Genomic DNA, 20,123 nt, shown 5'->3' with positions numbered 1-20,123 from the left:
GGCAGTGGCTGGTGTTACCGTTGGAGTCCAATACTTCGGTGGATCAATCGGTGCGCAGCCAAATAAATCTATGGGTTGTATACAAGGGACTGGGTCTATGCTGCAACACACAACTCCGATGCTCTCTAGTTTCTCCACTGCGCCTCCAACACTGCCTCTAGAGTGAACTCCGGCAACTATACCAGAAGTATGCTTACAGGCATCTTCTCTCCACTGCGTTACCGAGAAGGTTTACATACTTTTTTTTTATTCAAATTTTCCATGTTGGCAACGTTCAGATTACATACATCTTTCTTGTGTTCCAAAAAAAGAGATTTTCCATATTTGTCCTATGTTTTAAAAAATGAACATTTAGAAATAAATATATTTATTATATCCATTTATGACCTCTCTAACTCTAAGGATCCTATGAGTAAATCACATTTTTTTCAGTCATATCCTCCATTAATATCTAACAAAGTGGGCAGTCCACAGTAATTTAATTGTCGAAGAGCAAATGCCATTCACCGAACTTAGGGACCATTGGGATCACTTTAGATTATTGTACTCTAAATTGTGAATTGGCATGGTAATCTGAATTATGGATTCCAGTATGTTCCACGAGAATGAGCTCGATGTTGTGTTTCCAAAGAAGCGTTCTTCGGTGCCACATTTCTGCTCAACTAAGCATCCAGTCCAGTCTCCAATTCGTCTCAAAGCTCACGTGACCCAGTTCCAAATATGTCCTCCAAGCAAGGTTTACCTGAGAGTCGAGAGATAAATTACGAGGTGATATACTCGCTGCCTATCAAGAGACGACTTTTACGGAGGTTGTCGGTTTTATGCGAGCATGTATGAACTTACCGGGTCAAATATATAAATCTTCTTTATCCAGTTTGTTGAGCTCACGTATTATATCCCATACAAAAGGTCTTCTGTTCGGGGCTTTGTGCAAGCAGCTTTGAGCCAATTCGAGGCATTTTGTCACTTGATGAACCGATGGCATACGTTCTCCTGATTTGTTCCACCTTTGTTCCCATCTACAAAGTACCTGCCATTTTATCTGAGTTGACTAAGAATAGTACCTGAATATTTAGTACAAATTACCATGAAGCCACACCGTTTGGAGTTCATCAAACTATCTGGGTAACACCAGAATTATCGTTTGATGCCAAACTCAAGCATCCTAAAATTATGGGACCAAAATATTTCTGAACTATATATTACAGTGATAATTTCTTGTAAAATCTACAGTGCCAGGAAAAAATAATCAAAACGACCCTTGATGGATACTAGAAGAAAAAAAATTCAAAGTATAAATTTTTGTCATACTCATATTATGAAATTGTCATTTTACCTAATAACATGAACAATTTTTTTTTTTCAGAGCTAGCAAAAGTGCAGCTCTTTGTCGTGCACAATAAAACTCTTATAATTTCATAACAAACTAAAAGTGCAGTTTTCTTTCTTCAGCTGTCCCTTTGTCGAATGTGCATTTGATATGGGAGAGTTAGTAGACACAATGTGTGTTTTGTGGGTGGAGACTTAAATTTTCTTGGTTGGTTGGTGTTGCCGAGCATTTCAATAGGACAGAGAAAGGAATTTGAAGGTCTAACTCTTACAGTTCGAAACCCAAGGGGGTGGGTGGTAATTGAGCAACAATATTGAGCATCAAGTGGCTAGTGCGGTGGCTCCATCGTCAATAATCATTGACAAAATCAGCCAAAGTATTGATTAACACGAAGCCCTGCTGTGTTATAACCCTTGCAATATATAGTTGGCCCACATTTTCCTAGTTAGATTAAACATGACTAAAACATTATAGTCTCCTGGCCCAGCCAAATTAAAGATTTGAATAGCACCAGCCAAAATTTTGGTTGAAGACTTTGTTACCCTTCACAAAAGATTGCCAGTTTTTGTGCAAAGAAGTTTTTTTAGTATAAATAAGACTTCCTTTGCCTTCGCCAATGCAATAGACGATTAATGTAGTCTGAATGTATAGTTAAAAGTGCATAAATATGTAGAAAAAATAATGTTGGCATGGTTTATGAAAAAGGGTTTAAATGAAACGAGACAAATCACACGTACATTAGTAATACTAGGCTTCGTCTTACTTCCAGTCACCAACTCTGTGATTATGACGCCCAGACTATAAATGTCTGCCTTACGTGATGTCACGCCATCAGACATCCTCTCTGGAGCTAAGTATCCACTGCATGATAAAAATGAAAGTTCATGACATAAAGAAAAGGGAATGTATGAAAATATAGAGAAAGAAGAAATGCACCATTCCAAACATGGAAATCAATCATATGCCTCAAAGTGGAATGAGTTTTTCAACAAACTCCATGGTAAGCTTGCATGATATTATATAGAATAACAAAGAACGTTTAGAAAGTCAGAAGAGACAATTAACATGAATCATACAAAGCATTTGTTGTCCACTCACACTAGCACCATGCAGTGGGAAAAAAAGAAAAACAATTATTACCTATGCATCTTAGCAATATCCAGTTTCTGACCGGCAAACTAGAGTGATAATTCTATGGAACCTTATGAATTAGCCTACTCTAGTGTGTAACTTACAGCTGCCGCAGACGTTCATCACTCGTACATATGAGTTTTGATATACCAAAATCTGCAATCTTTGGAACCATGTCATCATCTAGTAGGATACTTGCAGGTTTGAGATCCATGTGAATGATATCCTTTTCCTTGTGAAGATAACACAAACCCTCACAGATTCCCTTAATTATCTGATAACGTGTATGCCATTCAAGTCCACTTAGTTCATCTGCGAAATAAAATAACAATATGAATGTACTGTATGCATCTACCAAATGGGCATTTTGTGTTTTCTGTGTTTGACGTGTAACAAATCAATAGTGAAATAAAAATGAAGAACCGGCAAAAATGAAGGTTATAAAATAAAAGAAGTAAAATGATTATATTAAATGTATTATATAATTATGTAAATGCAGCTACATTTATATTATCATACCAGAAAGATGATTGCTAAGATTTCCTTTGCTTAAATACTCGAAACAGAGCAATCTTTCGCGTTTCTCAGCAATGACAACGTCACCACCTATTTCTACCTTCTTTTCTACTGCATAAGAACAGTATCCTAGAAACTGCACTACATTTTGGTGCCGAGCCATCATTATATTTCCAATCTGCTGATGAAACACCCCATCGTTAATATTGAGGCTCCCTGAAAGCCTTGTCACAACAACAATCTGCACGATACCCTGTTTAATAACATTATATGTGTTAGCGTGGCCATGATCATATGAAGTCCAGCTATGGTGTATCGAAACTTGTTGGAATAGTCCAACAAAAAGATTAGTTTTTTACCTTGAAACATTCTCCGAGTTCATTATGACCAATCTTTCGCTTATCAGAGAAGTTTTCAGTGATGAATTGTAAAAGTGGATACGACAGATTACTTGGATTCTCGCTTCCTTCAACTATATGCTCCAACACATTTAGATCCTCATATATATCAGCAAATCTATGTAAACCACGTGTTCAAAGTTAGGCACAATGAAAAATCAGCTTGCTTCCTAAATAGAGCAAACTAGCCGGTACAGCTTCACATATTCCTTAAAATGCCCAAAATCTATTTTTTTCAGTTTGGTCCCATATATAACTCAATATCATTCACTGGCACCGTGTAAGTAGTAGATTATTCAAAACCATTCAACTTAAGTCAGACTAGTGTTTTAGTTATTCGGCCTGGTTAGATGGCAATGGGAAACATAAATAAATTAATGCAAGTACTCTATTCATTGCACATTATTACCCCACAAGCAACAGAAATTCAATATGGGTCGATTCAGCTAGCTACTAACCATCATTTGTATGTGAGAATATGACTGGCAAAATCAGATCATTATAAGGTGCCATACTAGTTAATGCAATTGAATCTCATCAGTTGGATAAGCACTAGCATGACCTTATTATTACCTGGTTCTTCTGAGAAAACAGAAGAAAAAGGAAACCAGGCTTGTGCAAATTAAGAAAATATAAGAGTACACAATAATATATGGTGAACCTACAGGTTCCTATGTCAAAGTGGCATAACAACTTAGTAAAGACATAGCATGTGTATACCTAGAATATTCATGAAGAGTTTGTACAGACAGTGCCTTGAATCTTTTAACAACCTGTAGTTCAAAGAAAAAAAGATAAGCATGTTTATTTTGTCATCTTAAATTTAAGTAGAGAAAAACAAAAATCCAAATAAAGCATAACATCCTAGAATGTGTAGTTAAACATCTCCAACTTCGACGATTAGTTAAATAAAATCTATTTTGATTGGTCACAATAAAATAGTATAAATGATTTCCTATGAAAACTATTTTTAGACTGATACGGCGTGGCGGAGGGTTGAGTGCAAGAACAGCCAGGATTGGGAACTGGAGCGGAGCAGGTAGCGAGGAAGGGCGGCGGTGGACTCTTCTCCAGTGACAGCGGCTGAATTGCCTGACGCCACCGTCGAAGGGAAAACCCCACCCCAACACAGGGAGGTTTATTTCCTTCTTCGACAACTGATTACAATCCTAAAGTGCGCCCTTATAGATTAGGAGCACTTGCCAACAATAATCAAACTGATCTCCTAAAAATCCTCCCTCTAATTCCTCCTTTCCTAAGAACTCAGCCTTAGCCATGGCTTGGGCTGGTGGGACGCTTGGGATGGCGCCGGTACTGCCGGCCCACAAACGAGTCCACAACACTTCCCTCCTCCCCGACAAATAGCTCATCCACGAGTTGAAATGAAGGGTAGTGTTCCTTGAAGTCTTCCACTGCTTCCCATGTTCTGTTGGCCCAAGATCTCTCGCACGGGTGAGCAATCCACTCACCGGTGCTCTCGCACACACACTAGGCTAGAGGTTGAAGAGGGAGTAAGAACAGAGCACACACACGCAACACAGGCACCAGCGTTGGCCGGGAACTCTGCACGGGAGATGGCAAACTGAAACTGCTTTACTGAGTTGCCTAAGGGCGGTATATACAACTCTAGCCATCTAATCCTAGTACACAGACATGTCCTATCGCCATGCTGCTACAGTGACTGGATGTGACAGCAGGCCTGACTTTCAGCGACTGCTCCTACTATGGCTACAGTGAGAGCAGGGGTGACTTTCGGCACCAACCCCTGCTACGGGTACACTGGGAGAGCAGCAGATTACTTTACAATTCTTCCCCTAATCCTGCTGCTAACCCGAGGTAGACACCTCCACCATGCCAATCATCTTCTTCAGCTCCGAGAACCGAAGACGGCCGAGTGGCTTGGTGAGGACGTCAGCGAGTTGTCGGCCAGTTTCGACGAAATCGATGACGATCTGCCCTCCATCGATGCAGTCCCTGAGGAAGTGGAACTTGATGTCGATGTGCTTGCTCCGGTCGTGGAGGACTGGATTTTTCGCGAGGGCGATGGCGGGCTGGTTCTCCACCATCAGCGCTGGTAGGTGAGCTTCCCGGCCGGTCAGCTCGCCCAGCAGTCGGCGCAGCCACACAGCTTGGCACGCCGCTGTGGCCGCTGCCACGTACTCCGCCTCACACGTAGACAGCGCCACTACCTTCGGTTTCAATGACAGCCATGAGATTGGAGCCGACCTGAGGAAGACGACCACGCCGGAGGTGCTCCACCGTCCGTCGATGTCCCCCGCCATGTCTGCATCACTGAAGACCGTGAGCCGCAGCCCACTTCCACTGGTCCTGAGGAAGACGATCACCTGATCCATCATCCCCTTGACGTAGCGCAACAGCCGCTTCACCGCGGCCCAATCATCCTCTCGGGGATCCTCCATGAAGCGACTGACGTAGCCCACGGCGAACGCTATGTCCGGCCTCGTGTGGACTAGGTAGCGCAGCCCGCCGACGATGCTCCGATAAAGTGTTGCATCTACCTTCGCCGCAGTGCTGGCCTTCGTCAGCTTCAGCCGCCATTCCATCGGAGTCGCGCATGGCTTGCAGTCAGCCATGCCGCTCCGCTCCAACAGCTTCGACGTGTACGCGCTCTGACCGAGCGTGAGCGCCTCCTTCCCCTGCTTCACCTCGATCCCGAGGTAGTAGGAGAGCACGCCGAGATCGCTCATTCGAAAACGAACCGCCATCTCACGTTTGAAGCTATCGATGTCCTCCGCACGCGCGCCGGTGACGATCATGTCGTCCACATACACGCCGACGACGAATTCCTTCTTCCCCCGTCGCCGCGTGTAGAGCGCGTGCTCGGTTGCGCACCGTGTGAACCCAAGCTCACCCAGCGTGGCGTCAAGCTTGGCGTTCCACGCCCGCGGGTCCTGCCGTAGCTCGTAGAGTGCCTTGCGCAGTCGGAGCACCTAGTGCTCCTCTCCCTTGATGGCGAAGCCCGGAGCTTGCTTGACGAAGACCGTCTCCGCCAGGTCGCCGTTGAGGAAGGCCGATTTTACGTCCAGGTGATGGATGCGCCAGTCCTTCGCTGCTGCCAGAGCCAGCAGTAATCGGACGGACTCCATGCGCGCTACCGGCGCAAAGACTTCCTCGAAGTCGATGCCCTCGCGCTGGACAAAGCCGGCGAGGCGCGCCTTGTGCTTGACGATGGCGCCGCGCTCGTCCCGCTTGACCTTGTATACCCACTTCAGGCCGATCGAACGGCATCCGGGAGGCGGATCGACGAGCTCCGAAGTCTCGTTTTCCTCGATCACCTTCATCTCCTCCAACATCGCCCGTCGCCAGTTGGCGTCACGCTCAGCCAGCGCGAACGTGGGTGGCTCCTCCCCACTGACGAGAAGCAGCTCTGGATCGTCGAGCAGCTAACTCGCTAGGCCTGAGGACCCTATGTTGCCGACGATGTTGTCCAGCCTGCGGAACCGCACCTCATCGCCGTCGTGGTAGGCATCCACGAACTCGCTGATGTCGCTCGGAGGGGAGGTGAACTCGATTGGTGTCGTCGAAGGAGTCCCTTGTTCCGCCTGAGTGCTCGGCACCACTGCTGGACCGCTCGACGCCCTTCCTGGATTGGCCGGCACCACTTCAGGACCGCTCGGCACCCCTCCCGGAATGCTCGGCATCACTCTCGGAGTGCTCGGCACCACTCCCGGACCACTCGGCACCACTCCTGGAGTGGTCGGAGCCTCTGCCGGAGTGCTCGGCTCTGCCGCTAGAGTGGTCGGCACCACTTCTCCAGCGTCTCCACCACCGTGGATGACCAAGTGCTCGACGATGAAGGTGCTGCTGAAGCCTCCAGCTTCCCCCGTGCCCGGACTATCCCAGTCCTAGGCCGCCTTCTCGTCGAACACGACGTCGCGCGAGACAACCACCTTGCCTCCACGCGGGTCGTAGAGCCGATATGCCTTGGTGCCCTCCTCATAGCCCAGAAGCATGATCGGCGTGCTCCTGTCTTCCAGCTTGTTGAGAACCGGCTTCGTCTTCTTGACGTGGCCGATGCAACCGAACGTCCTGAGGAAGGACATGCTCGGCTTGCACCCATACCAAGCTTCTAATGGCGTTACGCCCTTCAGGGCCTTCGTGGGCGCGCGGTTGAGGATGAACACCGTCGTGGTCACCGCCTCACCCCAGAACTTTGCCGGCATGCTCTTGGCCTTCATCATGGATCGAGCCATGCCGACCACCGTCTGGTTCAGCCGCTCCACTACGCCATTCTGCTGCGGCGAGTATGGCGCGGTGTGGTGTCGCACCACACCATGATCCACGCAGTACGCAGTGAACTCCACCGAAGTGAATTCGTCGCCGCGATCTGTCCTCAGCACGCGTAGCTTCTTCCCGGATTCTGCCTCCACCCGCGCTTGGAACCTCTTGATCACGTCCACCGCCTCGTCCTTACTCGTCAGGAGTTGCAGCCACATGTAGGGACTGCAATCATCCACGAGCAGAAGGAAGTACCGTCGACCACTGTTTGTGGCCGGCGTGATTGGCCCGCAGAGGTCGCCATGGACGAGCTCGAGAGCACCCGCCGCGCGATACTTGGCTGCCTTGGGAAAAGGCAGCCTCCTCTGCTTCCCAGCCAGGCAGCTGTCACACAGCTCGCCTGCATGCTTGATGTGAGGCAGCCCACGGACCATCTTCTCCAGCAGACCGAGTGTGTCGAAGCTGAGATTCTCACAAAAATTAGAAAGACCAACTGGGAGGACTATAAGAGTATTGATAATAATAATCATTGGATATATAATGTTTTTAATAATTATCTACCTCTATCATTATGAAAACAACATAAGTAACCCACTAAATATGAATCCATGTATGCCCTTGTGAAACATAACCTAAAGTAACACCTATATTTGCATCTAAGTATTCACCTAACATTATGATACCTAATCTAAGTAACCATTTGATTTGCATCTAAATTATCACTTGTCATTAGTAAAAAGAATAAAAATATCTACTCAAATATATATCTAATTACCATCCTATGCTATTACCAAAAAATGTTTTAATAACTAGAAATTATACATATATGTCTCTAAACAATCCAATTTAATTAATAATAATATATTTAAAACTGACTAAAGTATACATACATGTTTTGCCACATCATGCGGATCAAATATACATGCATGTCTAAGCGATAAATATCTATGTTCTGTTTTGGCAATCACGAAAAATATTCCTTTAACAACTCATATACTAATGGTACTCACAAGTTGTTTAAAATTATATTAAAATCCATGACACAATTTATGTAAATGGTTAGTTTAGGTAAATGTATACGTTTTAACTAACACATTTCACATATCTATATAGTTAGCACAATTGTAAGTACTAATTTGTTTATAACAAAGCAATACTACTACACATTAAAGTTTTTTACATCTTACAAAGTCGAGGAGGTTCGTGTAAAACAAAGGTGTCTTTGGCAACAAAGGTGTCTTTGGCCTTCCCAATCTTTCAGATATCGGTGTAGTAAACCGTAATTATATACGGCTTAAATATTAATATCCTCTTTAAGATTTCTTTGTAGTAAACCCTAATTATAAGGCTTAAATATTAATATCCTCTTGTGCATAGCACTACGACACAGATTTCAATTCAGGTTCTACCATTGATTTGAGTGAGGTAGTGCATGTTTAAATGACCATTTATGTCATCGTAAGTCGTAACACTTAAGAGTGTATTCTAAAACCCAAAATCTTTAGTTTTAATAAAATACAAAGTGGGGGTTAATAAAAGATACAATAAACAATGATAAAAATTTGTAGCAACTAAGAAGTTTAAAATTTGAAAATTAAAATCAATATTGATGGCATGATAAGACATACATGTGTTGCAATAGGAGACACTTCAACTAATGTTTCAACCAAATGCATAATGAAGATACACTCAGGTGCCATGCAGTGAGGAAAAAACCTAAGTATATGGATAAGAGAGGCAGAGGAAGACCGAAGTTGACTTGGGTAGAGGCAATAAAAGGAGACTTGAAATGATGGAATATACCCAAAGACTTAGCCTTAAATAGGAGTGCTTGGAAAACAACTATTCACGTGCCTGAACCTTGATTGCTTCTGCTGGGTTTCAACTCTAGCCTACCCCAACTTGTTTGAGACTTAGGCTTTGTTGTTGTTGTATGGATAAAAACATATATATCAATAATTGAAAAGATTTTTACAACTGAATAAAGATTATGAAGTATGTGTATGCATATTGTGTTAGAAAGAATAAAGTCAAAAAGGGCAAACAAATATAAGTATTTTTTTATTAGTTGTAGGTATTAAACAACAACAACAACAACAACAACAAAGCCTTTAAGTCCCAAACAAGTTGGGGTAGGCTGTGTTGTAGGTATTAAACATGAATATATAATGATTATGCCTCATGAGGTTTATCCATGTGGGAGCACAGGTTGATAAACTAGTTTCATAAATGCAAAATAATGGTGAGTTCCCTGCTGTAGACTAGATCAATGACTAAAACACCATAACTTTTTGAAAGGTTGGAGTGTATATAACTTCCAAAAAGAGCCAACATTGGTATGGTTGCATATCCAGTAATTGTGTGTGTGAACTTTAGTACTCCGTTGCAAAATATAACGAATCTGGGAACTAAGCACCACGGTTATCATTATGCCCTTCTTTAAATAGCCAGGGCCACTCCTAATAAGCTTAGTTGTTGGACGACTCACGACTGTTGGGTAAATCCTGGTTGAGATCAATTGTGACTGGCTTAATGACAGCCAGGACCACCCCTGGATGGGAGAAATTAATTAACTTATGGGGTTGGTCCTTAGAAGTCCTGATATTTTAGTTCCAAATTTAAGTGCCAGAAGTCCATTTTGGAACCGAGGTAGTACCTGAGCACTAGAATCGTTTTTCAGTATAACAAATTGTTACGCTATAAAAGGTGCATAATGCCAAATTTATCGGAATTTTAAAGGTTTTTTTTTCCTAGGCCTTCTTTGTAATCGCCTACTCTAATCATCCTACTCCCTATGTTCCAAATTATAAGTCGTTTTTTGTTTTTTTAGGTACATAACTTTTGCTTTGCACCTAGATACCTAGAAAAGTCAAAATGACCTATAATTTGGAACAGGGGGAGTAGCATGATCTTATTGTGTGTTTACTTCAACTACGAACTCCAAATATATTGCCTAAGAAAAAAGGGTGGAATATGGACTGGACAAATTAAGATGTATATCCAGCATGAAAAGAAGAGAATCATTGACTGTTGCCTTGAACCATCGTACCTGATGTAATGAAGAGCTTGGGTCATTTCTCGGCTCATTAACAACTTGTGGAACCTTTTGAATTGTGGTTTCTATCTCATTAAGCTTATGGACTATGTCAGCAATGGTGGGTCTCTTATAAGGTTCAGATTCGACACAATTTTTTGCTACTTCAATGCATCTCTTCATTTGTTGGCAGTCTGTATTTAATGTTTCATGCCACTGCAAAATTCAAACATATAGTAAGGGTAACTATGATAGAATGTATAATAGTAAAACACAAAGTAACACAAAATACACGTCTTAAGATGCTAATGGGCCTCTCAAGATTAAAATACACATTTAGTAAACAACTTTTTTTTATGAAACATACCTTCCAATATAAACACCTCGAAGAAACTATGCTGACAAATCCACAAGCGCATCACTATTGAAATGCAAGTTCACCTACAACTGAATGCGAGCATCTATGCCAAGTGTAGGACTGAACCTCATTGGAAATTCCGCCACAAAGAACCTAAACAACTGATGGGTGCCTTCGAGACTTGAGACGTAACTTTGGGATTCGACACGTACCTTCGAGACCTAGCATGTACCTTCGGGACCTGACAAGTGGTTCTTGTAGTCAAAATAACATATCATACCTCCTAGATGTCCATCTCCATGTAACCTTCGGGGCTAGGAGATGGAGTTACCGAAGATTCGGAGCCTAACAGAATCTGTACTAACTTCCTAGGGTTTAGGGTTTAGAATCTGTACAGAAAACTGGCTGTAACTTTCCATGTGGTAATATTCAGGCCTTCAAAGCTTGACTTGCACTTATTTTTTATATAACAAAAGTAACAATCTGAATATTCTATTTCGAAAATGTAACTAGAAAGGTTAGATAAATTATTCTTACGTTTTCAGTAATACTCCCGTTACTCCCTGTCAATAATCTGGCCATGATAATGCCAAAACTGAATATGTCTGACTTGAATGATATTGTATTTTTATCAATTAATTCTGGTGCAATATATCCCCTGCAGCAAATAATATGGTTTGAACGAAGCATCACGGCATAATTCACAGTTTCAGTTCAATAAAAGAAATGAGGTCCAAGAGGATGAGCTTACGGTGTTCCATATAGATTGACTGTACATATCGTAGATTGATTTTCATCAATGCACCTTGACACACCAAAATCTGTAATTTTTGGCTCCATGTGAGTACCCAGCAGCACATTTCCAGGTTTGAGATCCAAATGATAAATACGTGCTTGATGAAGATAATGCAAACCCGCACAAATTCCCTTAATTATTTGATAGCGAATATTCCATTCAAATCCATAAGTTTTCTCTGTAGAAGTGAAGCCTGGGGCACAAAATGGTTAATGTTTTCAGTGTTCATTGTGAAATCTGAATATAGAATCTCACTGTTACTGAAGCTCCACATTCATTATTTTTGGATGACAAATACTCCAGATAAATAATTCAGTTAGTTTCAACTTTATGTAGTATTCGGTGACATTTCTAAGATAATCCACACTGTACACATGCTATGCACATCGCATCATGAAAGTTATATTCCACATTCATATCATCCCCTGTATATTAAATGATTTCCGCAAATGCTTAAATATACAGAAACTATTCAAAGGGCTCAAACTAATTCATTGGAGTAGCTGGACATATTTTAATGATTATAAACTTTGAAAGTTAGCCATGTCTAACATGGACAGGTGAAGGAATAGCTGATTTCGTGGGGTTCATTAGGGCAAATGAGGAGGAACAATGCAGTGCAGCAACCTTTATACCTTGAAGATAATCGTGAAGGCTTCCATTCGGTACATACTCAAAGCAGAGTAACCTTTGTTGTACCTCAGCAATCACATGTTTTCCATCTATTTCTATCACTTCCCCATGCGATTCTACACAATACCCCAGAAATCTTACAATATTTTGGTGCTTTACCCTCTTTAGACATTTAACCTCGGCCAAAAATTGTGTGTCAGAAAGATCATTCGTAGACTGGGAAAGCTTCTTCACAGCAACCATCCCATTTTTAAGAGCTCCCTGTTTAACACAGAGCATGTAACTTGTAAGCACTGATCTGAACATTTTACTCTGCACAGTATGACAGATTACAACTAGCAAGGCAATCAAGACCAATAGCATACCAGGTAAACAACACCGAATGCACCATTACCAATCACTTGAGCGAAATTTTTTGTGATGGACTTAATTACTCCATATGATATCTGGATGGGGTCCTTGCTCGCATCAGCAAATATGCGCTCCAGGTCTTCAACTTCACTTGCTTGTTGGTCACTCATTTATATAAGTTGCAAAATATTGCTGAAGAGGACGACTGCAATTTTTCTTCCTGGCAAACAATAAATTGAACTCTCTGCTGAAGAATATAGGACTTCAAAGATCAAAAAGAAGCCCCTAATAAGCAACTTTTACCATGAACTGTAACATGTTAACCAAATGCCTCTTCCATTTCACCAGAAACAAATGCAATGTACATATTCGTGGGCGAAACTAAGAAATTTAACCAATCAAATAAGAAAACATCAAACAATAATTCCAAACACAGAGAGAGCAGTGGTTGTCGAAAGGCTGCCCCCATTACTGGAGCTTAGAGTGAACAGTTTTGTTGCAAATAAGAGGATCTTGACGCATTTGACAGTCAGAGGGTAAAACTGAACTGCAATGTCACCAATTTCTATAACAAGTGTATTCCAGAAAATAAATTCGATTTTAGTTAAGTTTAGGAAAAAAAAAATAACCTTGCCTAGTCTCCTTTACGGGCAGCGATTCCCTTGGAAACATAGAACTATTTCCAGACTTCCAATAAATTAAACTCATACCCGCTTTTTCGGATACTAGTAGTAATGCAGCCGCACACGATTAATAGAAGATTTAAATCTGCAATCTCGAAACAGGCTGCTTGTTTGCGTTTCCACTTGACACAAAATCTCTATTTCATCTATGCTGTAGATCTAATGCGTTAGCAGTGGATAATCGCAGAAATCAGTGCTAACTAGGGATTCAGAAGGACGTGCGCAAAGTGTAAAAACAGGAGTATTAAGCATTCCGAAATGGTTCAAAAAAGATGTGGATCTTCCAGAAGCACTAACCTGCTGGAAGGGAAACCAGGAGCTGCTCGCAGCGCAACACACAAGACCGGAGGAAGAGGAAAGCGTAGAAACAAAAGGCCTGAAGGGAGGGGACTTGCTCCGTGCACTTGGTCAGCGGACAATGACTAGTGGTCGGTTAGTGAAGGCATCGAGTGATTAGTTGGCACTCCTATGTGCCATCCAGCTCTCTTCCCGTACGAGCACTTCCCGTCTTAAAATAAACACATATCTCACACACTTTGAGTAGTGAATTAGTCTTAAATTTAACTAAATTTTAAAAAATAGAATCAAGGCATTTGTATCTTTAAATATATTTACTTTAAAAATATATGTTATAATTAATCTAATGATATATATTTATTACATATTAGTACACTTTTATATATATTTCGCTAAACTTAAAATTAATTAACTCTTCAAAAGTATAAAATGTGCATTTATTTTAGGTTTCAGGGAATAGTTAGTAAATTCTTAAGGCTACAGTTATTTCTCTAATAAAATACTCACTTTATCTTTGAATAAGTTAATTTTTAGAGTTGTTTTAAATCAAACTTCTTAAAGTTTTTTCAAATCCATAGAAAACATTTTTCAAGATTTATGACACGAAATTTGCACCATTTAATACACCATAAAATTATTTTCATAATGTATTTATTTGTTGTCACAAATATTTATATTTTTTTATAAATTCGTCAAATATAAAAATGACCTAAAACAACTTTGTGAATAGAGCGAGTAAAATACTCCTTCAGGTTATCCAGGCATTAGAAAGAGGCATCCGAGGTACGTGTAGGGCCTAGTCAACCATATTACTTCTGCTTCGATTCACAAGAATTTATTCGAACTCTCCTATGAGAACGTATATAAAAGAGAATTTTAGCCGTATGAATAGATTAGTAAAATATGTCCGTATATTTAAAAACTCCTTGTATGTTCTATCCTATCCTAATAAAAGTAGAATAAAACTTAAATGATAACTTAATTTATGACTATCATTTACGCAAGGGGCTGAACAGGTTTTTGTGGTGGTGAGAATCATTGCATCCAAGTGTTTGTTATTTAGCTGCATCCACCACTGTCCTAGTTTGTTTGGCTGCACTCGTATCTAAATTAAGATAAAAAAATAGTTAACTTTCTATCCCATCAATCTGAACTCATATGGATTGGAGTGGTTTCAAGTGCATTAAACAAGCCTCAAAGGTAGGATGCCGTTTGGCTTAGTTTTATGGTCTGTTCGGAGGGCTCTAACTTAAAAAAATAGATCTAGATCACCAGATCCACTATAGAGCAGCTCTATCGTGGATCTAGATTTCATTCCATGTGTTTGGTACACCTCCAGTTCTGAGTTATCTTCCTCTATCTCACTATCACCCGGGCCACGCGTCAGCTCTTCATCCTCTTTTTCCTCCCCTTCCTATTTCAGAGCATAGCACATTGGAGCTCACGGCCAATGGCGGGACGATGACTGGAGCTCACGGCGCGGGCGCGTGCGGCCGGTGGCGGGGCGGCAAGCCATGGCGGGTGTGACCGGAGCTCATGGTGGATCCTGTCGAGCGCCACTGGCCACAGTGGTAACGGGGGAGCTGGCACTAGTGGAGATGGCCACGGTTAGCAGGAGTGGCGACAAGGTGAAGCCAGGAGCGACGGCGCACGCACAACGAATGTGGTTGAGATAGGAAAACAGGAGGAGAAGGAAAGAATATACCTTTTCGTAATCAGTGCCATGGTGGGTAATCTTCCCCAATTCCATGAATTTGGTGGTTTTAGAGCACCCCTTGAGGTACTCCATCAAATCCATGGATCTGGGGTAGATTTATGGAATTTTTGTGGAGCCGCTAAATGATGGATCTACGTGGATTTAGAAGTGTTTGGCTTGAAAAAGTAGACTCGGAGATGTTTTTCGTGAATTTAGAGTTACTGGAGTTATGACAAACAAGCCCTTAGGGCATGTTTGTTTCGGCTACAGCTCTGGCTTTTGGATTTTGGCTTGTTGCTATTGGATTTTGTAATAAATTTTTAGCTTCTCAGCACAAAAAAAAACCAGTAAAGCTACTTCTAACCTACTTGCAGCTTTTAATTCGTTTCACAATAAGCCGGTTTTTTAGTTTTTTAAAAGCCAACTCAAAAGTGGAGTTGTTTTGTTTCGACTTTTGGGTTCTAAGTTGGCAGCAAGAAAAAGCTAAAACAAGCCCTTTGTCTATTTTGTCCATAAGCAAATCTGTGGCTGGCGTCGCTCCGCACACTGTGGCTGACGATGCTAATTTCCTAGCTACGCCGAGAATTCGTGGAGCGCTGCAACGACAGTTGTCGGTGCCCGGTTAGTAAAATACGCATTTTGTGACACTGTGCGGGAGTCCCATCGCGAGCATTGGTGGACCATGAAGCGATGCCCAGTCTGGATGCGCACTGCAACTGACGAAGAGTGGTCCCGTTTTTTCGTGGTGGGACCCGATTTTTATTAGGCTTCACTTGAGGCCGTGGAAGGCCTTATACTATCTCCAATGACCAATATCCAAATCAACGATCCATTTCTAGATTTGGGTTGTACATAGTAAATAGGTCACTGACCCATCCCTTCACTTCTTCAACAGCCCACCTCCCCCCCCCCCCGTGACCGATCCAGTGGAGCGTGCCACGGAGGAGACCGGGCCTCCTCTCTCCGATGCTTCCTCTCTCTCTCCCTCCCCGACGTCCTCCCGGCGAGCTCACCGCGCGCCCACCACGCCCCACCGCGCTCCACCGCGTCCTCCGTGCACCCCACCGCGCTCACCGCGCCATGGACGGCGGCGGGAGGCCCTCGGCGCGGTGGCCCGGCACAGCGACCCCAGGCGCGGCGGCGTTGGCACGGATGGGCCCTAGTGCGGCAACCCCGCGCGCGGATCCAGTGGCGCGGCGGCCCCGACGATGTAGGCCCTCCTCCTCCTGGATCTAGGGTTCCGGCGAGCTGCGTCGCGGGGAGGACGTCGCGGCTGCGTGGCCCGGCGTGGCTGCGTCGGCCGGGCTCCCTCCCCTGCACGGCCTCCCTCCCTCCCTGCGAGATCCGGTGAGCGCCGCCCGCCTCCCTCCCCGCCGAGCTCCGCCCGCCTCCCTCCCCGCCTCGCCGTTGTCATCGTCGTCGTCAGGCCCGCCTCGCCGGCGTGCTCCCTCCTCTGCACGGCCTCCCTCCCTCCCAGCGAGATCCGGTGAGCGCCATCCGCCTCCCTCCCCGCCGGGCTTCGCCCGCCTCGCTGGCGAAGATTTTGCGTCTTGGAGAAAGACGACGCAAATAAGCGTCACGGGTGGCCTCGTCCCCAAAATGCACGATGTGTTTGCGTCCTCCGTTGGAACCGGTTTCAACAGCTAAAAACACTGTGCGTGACTCATTTTAGGTTTGCGTCGCCGTTTGCATAAGGCATTGGAGACAGTCTTAGGCCTCTACAGTGTTGTGCTTGAGTGGTGCTTGTGCCTGGAGAGGAGAGAGAGTGTTTGTACATCCCTTTCCACGCTTGTGGCATGCGGTGCCAATTCGCAGTGACGCCAACAGAAATGGGAGTGGCGCAACTACTCACTTCGGTGCCCGATTCGTAGGGACTGTTTGGTTTCTACACGTGCTCCTAAAATTTCTGTCACATCGAATGCTTAGATATATGCATGGAGTATTAAATATAGATTAATTACGAAACTAATTATACAACTTGCGACTAATTTGCGAAACGAATCTTTTAAGCCTAATTAGTCCATAATTTGACAACGTATTACTACAGTAAAATATGTGCTAATGACAGATTAATTAGGCTTAAAAATCGTCTCGTAAATTACCTCCATCTATGTAATTGGTTTTATAATTAATCTATATTTAATACTCTTTATTAGTATCTAAACATTCGATGTGACTTAAATTTTAGGGAAATTTTGCCGTGGGACACTAGAGAAACACATATTTGGCCAGTGAACACAGCCAACGTCAAAATTTGCTGGCAGACATTACAAATTCGTGGTTCTTGGTCAGAACACACCGCACCAATTATTTTATTTATTTTTTAGTTTAGAGGAGAGAGAAGGTAGGGGAAATGTCTAAATTGCCCTGTCTTCTTCAACCTCTGGTTGTTGGTCAATTTGGTCATTCACTGGCCGGCCGGCGAGATCCAGACGTCGTCCTTCTCCGACCAAGCAAGCCAGCAGGGGACTGGTTGCTGGTGGCGACCTGGGCAGCGCCCAGTGCCAGCAGGGGCGGCTGAGTGGGTTATGGGCGGAGCGGTTACGGCGGCTCGGCCACTAGCTGGAAAGCACGGCAGCGGCGTCGGCAAACCTTCCATGGAAGCGTGCAGCAACGACCTTCCCAGTAGGCACCACTCGCCCCCGACGAGGCCGCGACCCCGTCCCAGCAAGGCCGCGAGCCCCCGACGAGGCCGCGCCCACCCCCGGTTGTGGCTGCCGTCCACCATGGCCGTACCCCGGCAAGGTCGTGCCCGCCCCTGTCCAGGCCGTGCTCATCCCACGCCATGGCCGTCGAGCTACCGTCCGATGTGGCCGCGTGCAGGAACGGATGGAGTAGGCTATGGGCGGCGCTGTAGAAATGGAGGGAGCGGCTGCGCGTGGCGGCTTGCAGCTCCACGGGCCAATGAGCGCCTGGCGCTATCGTGTTGCCGGCTTAGCCCGACCGGAGCTGCCCCCAACCCCCCACGCGCATAACCCTCAGCCATGGCTAGCGGACAGAGGTAGAAGATGACTCGCAGGGGCAATTTAGTCTATTCACCGTCCTTTCTCTCTCGAACCATGAAAATGAATATTTTAATGGACGTGGTGTCCAGCGGCAAAGAATTATGATTTCATAATGGTACTGGACATATTTTGAAGTTGGCGGTGTCCATTAGCATATTAGGTGTTTTTACAGTGTGCCTGAGCAAATTTTGCCTAAATTTTACGAGCAACTAAAGAAGCAACACCCCCCTTAAAATGCTATTTTGTTGCTCCTTCGGCCCTCACCTCGGCGACAGCTCGCCATCCGCGTCGGCCGTAGTCGGTACTAGGAGGTATGCCGCGATGTTCATCGGCGACGAAGAGAGGCCGCTGGAGGAGAGCACCTGCTGGTCGAGGTGGAGTAGGGCCACGCCACCTGCTGGTCGAGGAGCAGGACTCGCCGCCGCTGCCGGACTCGTCGCTGAGGACCCGACGCCGCAGCCGTTGGAACTCGTCGCCGAAGACTGCAGGACCCGTCGCTCGAGAGTCAGGGGACGTGGCCGTCGCCAACCGCCGCGGCTGGGATCTGGGAAGTCGGAGGAGAGAAATCGATTGGAGATTTACATCGGAGGAGAGAGATCGATTACCCATTTTTTCCGTCTGGGAAGGGAGAAAAGGAGAAGATTTTTTTTTGGCGTCGGAGGTCGGACGGTGAATGCTAAATATTTTATTTGCCCGTGGATTCCGCGGCCCGTTTGGCTGAAACTGGCAGCGAAAAAAAAAAGTTTTGGCTAAAAAAAAAAATCGAATAAGCCGATTTCTGGTAAAACCAAACGGTAACGTCGGTTGCTGCAGTACATGACACTGCAGCTATCTTGGCTTCTACGCCTGTTCTTTGATGTGGAGGCTAATTTTTTTTGAGCATCACTCCACACTGTGGAGGACCTTAGGTCTTCTGCAATTTGTGGCCTCAGTGATGCTTAGAAAGGAGAGATTTTTTTAAAAACCGTTCTCGCCACTGCAGCCTGTGGTGCTAACTTGCAGCGATGCTGGAGAAATAAAGAGCGAGGCAATAACTTGCATCGCTCCCAAACCGCTCTCTTACAATAGAAAACAATTTCAACGGTACTGCTCTAGGCCATGTTTAGATTGCAAAAAATTTCAAACCGATGAATAGTAGCATTTTCGTCTTATTTGATAAATATTGTCCAATCGTGGACCAACTAAGCTCAAAAGATTCATCTCGTGATTTCGAACTAAACTGTGCAATTAGTTATTTTTTTTATCTACATTTAATGCTCCATGCAAGCGGCTAAAAATTGATGTGATGGAAAAAGAGTAAAAAAACTTGAAATTTGGAGGTGATCTAAACAAGACCCTAGTCTGTTTGCTGTCTGTTGCATAGGAAAAGCTGAGAGAAAACGCTGTGTGTGGGCCATAGAGTGATGGCTGCTACTCCTGCACATTGCAGCACTTGAGCGATTCCCGTTTTAGCTGTGGTACCCGATATTTTTCGTAGCACTACTCCCACGTCGGAGAAGTTCTTGTAAAATGTACTATCTCTATTCTAAATTATAAGTCATTTCAAAAATTTTAAAGAGTCAAAGTATCTCAAATTTAATCAAAATTATATAGAGAAACACAAAGATTTATAACATTAAATAGATATACTATGAAATTATAACTAATGAAGAATCT

At 44.0% G+C, this 20,123-nt stretch overlaps 1 protein-coding gene across 6 annotated transcripts; it reads right to left on the bottom strand.

Moving 5' to 3' along the window:
- Positions 1 to 350: 350 nt before the first annotated feature.
- LOC136484123 (receptor like protein kinase S.2-like) lies at positions 351 to 13,914 on the bottom strand. 6 transcript variants are annotated; one of them, XM_066481308.1, is made up of 13 exons: positions 13,767 to 13,914; positions 12,801 to 13,006; positions 12,438 to 12,696; positions 11,758 to 11,995; positions 11,544 to 11,664; positions 10,664 to 10,864; positions 4,096 to 4,148; positions 3,337 to 3,493; positions 2,981 to 3,230; positions 2,566 to 2,773; positions 2,068 to 2,191; positions 844 to 1,030; positions 351 to 742 (listed from the first exon to the last, which is right to left on the bottom strand). In XM_066481308.1, exons 2-12 carry the CDS (start codon positions 12,954 to 12,956, stop codon positions 848 to 850), a joined length of 1,950 nt encoding a protein of 649 aa, XP_066337405.1. In that variant the 5' UTR covers positions 12,957 to 13,006; positions 13,767 to 13,914; the 3' UTR covers positions 351 to 742; positions 844 to 847. The 6 variants fall into 6 exon arrangements, with proteins under 6 accessions (XP_066337405.1, XP_066337408.1, XP_066337409.1 ...); XM_066481311.1 differs by having other exon boundaries at positions 844 to 1,019; XM_066481312.1 differs by having other exon boundaries at positions 11,758 to 11,827.
- Positions 13,915 to 20,123: the final 6,209 nt, after the last annotated feature.

Source organism: Miscanthus floridulus, chromosome 9 (genome assembly GCF_019320115.1).
Source record: "Miscanthus floridulus cultivar M001 chromosome 9, ASM1932011v1, whole genome shotgun sequence".
NCBI classification, from domain to species: domain Eukaryota; kingdom Viridiplantae; phylum Streptophyta; class Magnoliopsida; order Poales; family Poaceae; genus Miscanthus; species Miscanthus floridulus.
This window is presented reverse-complemented; position numbering and strand designations above follow the sequence as displayed.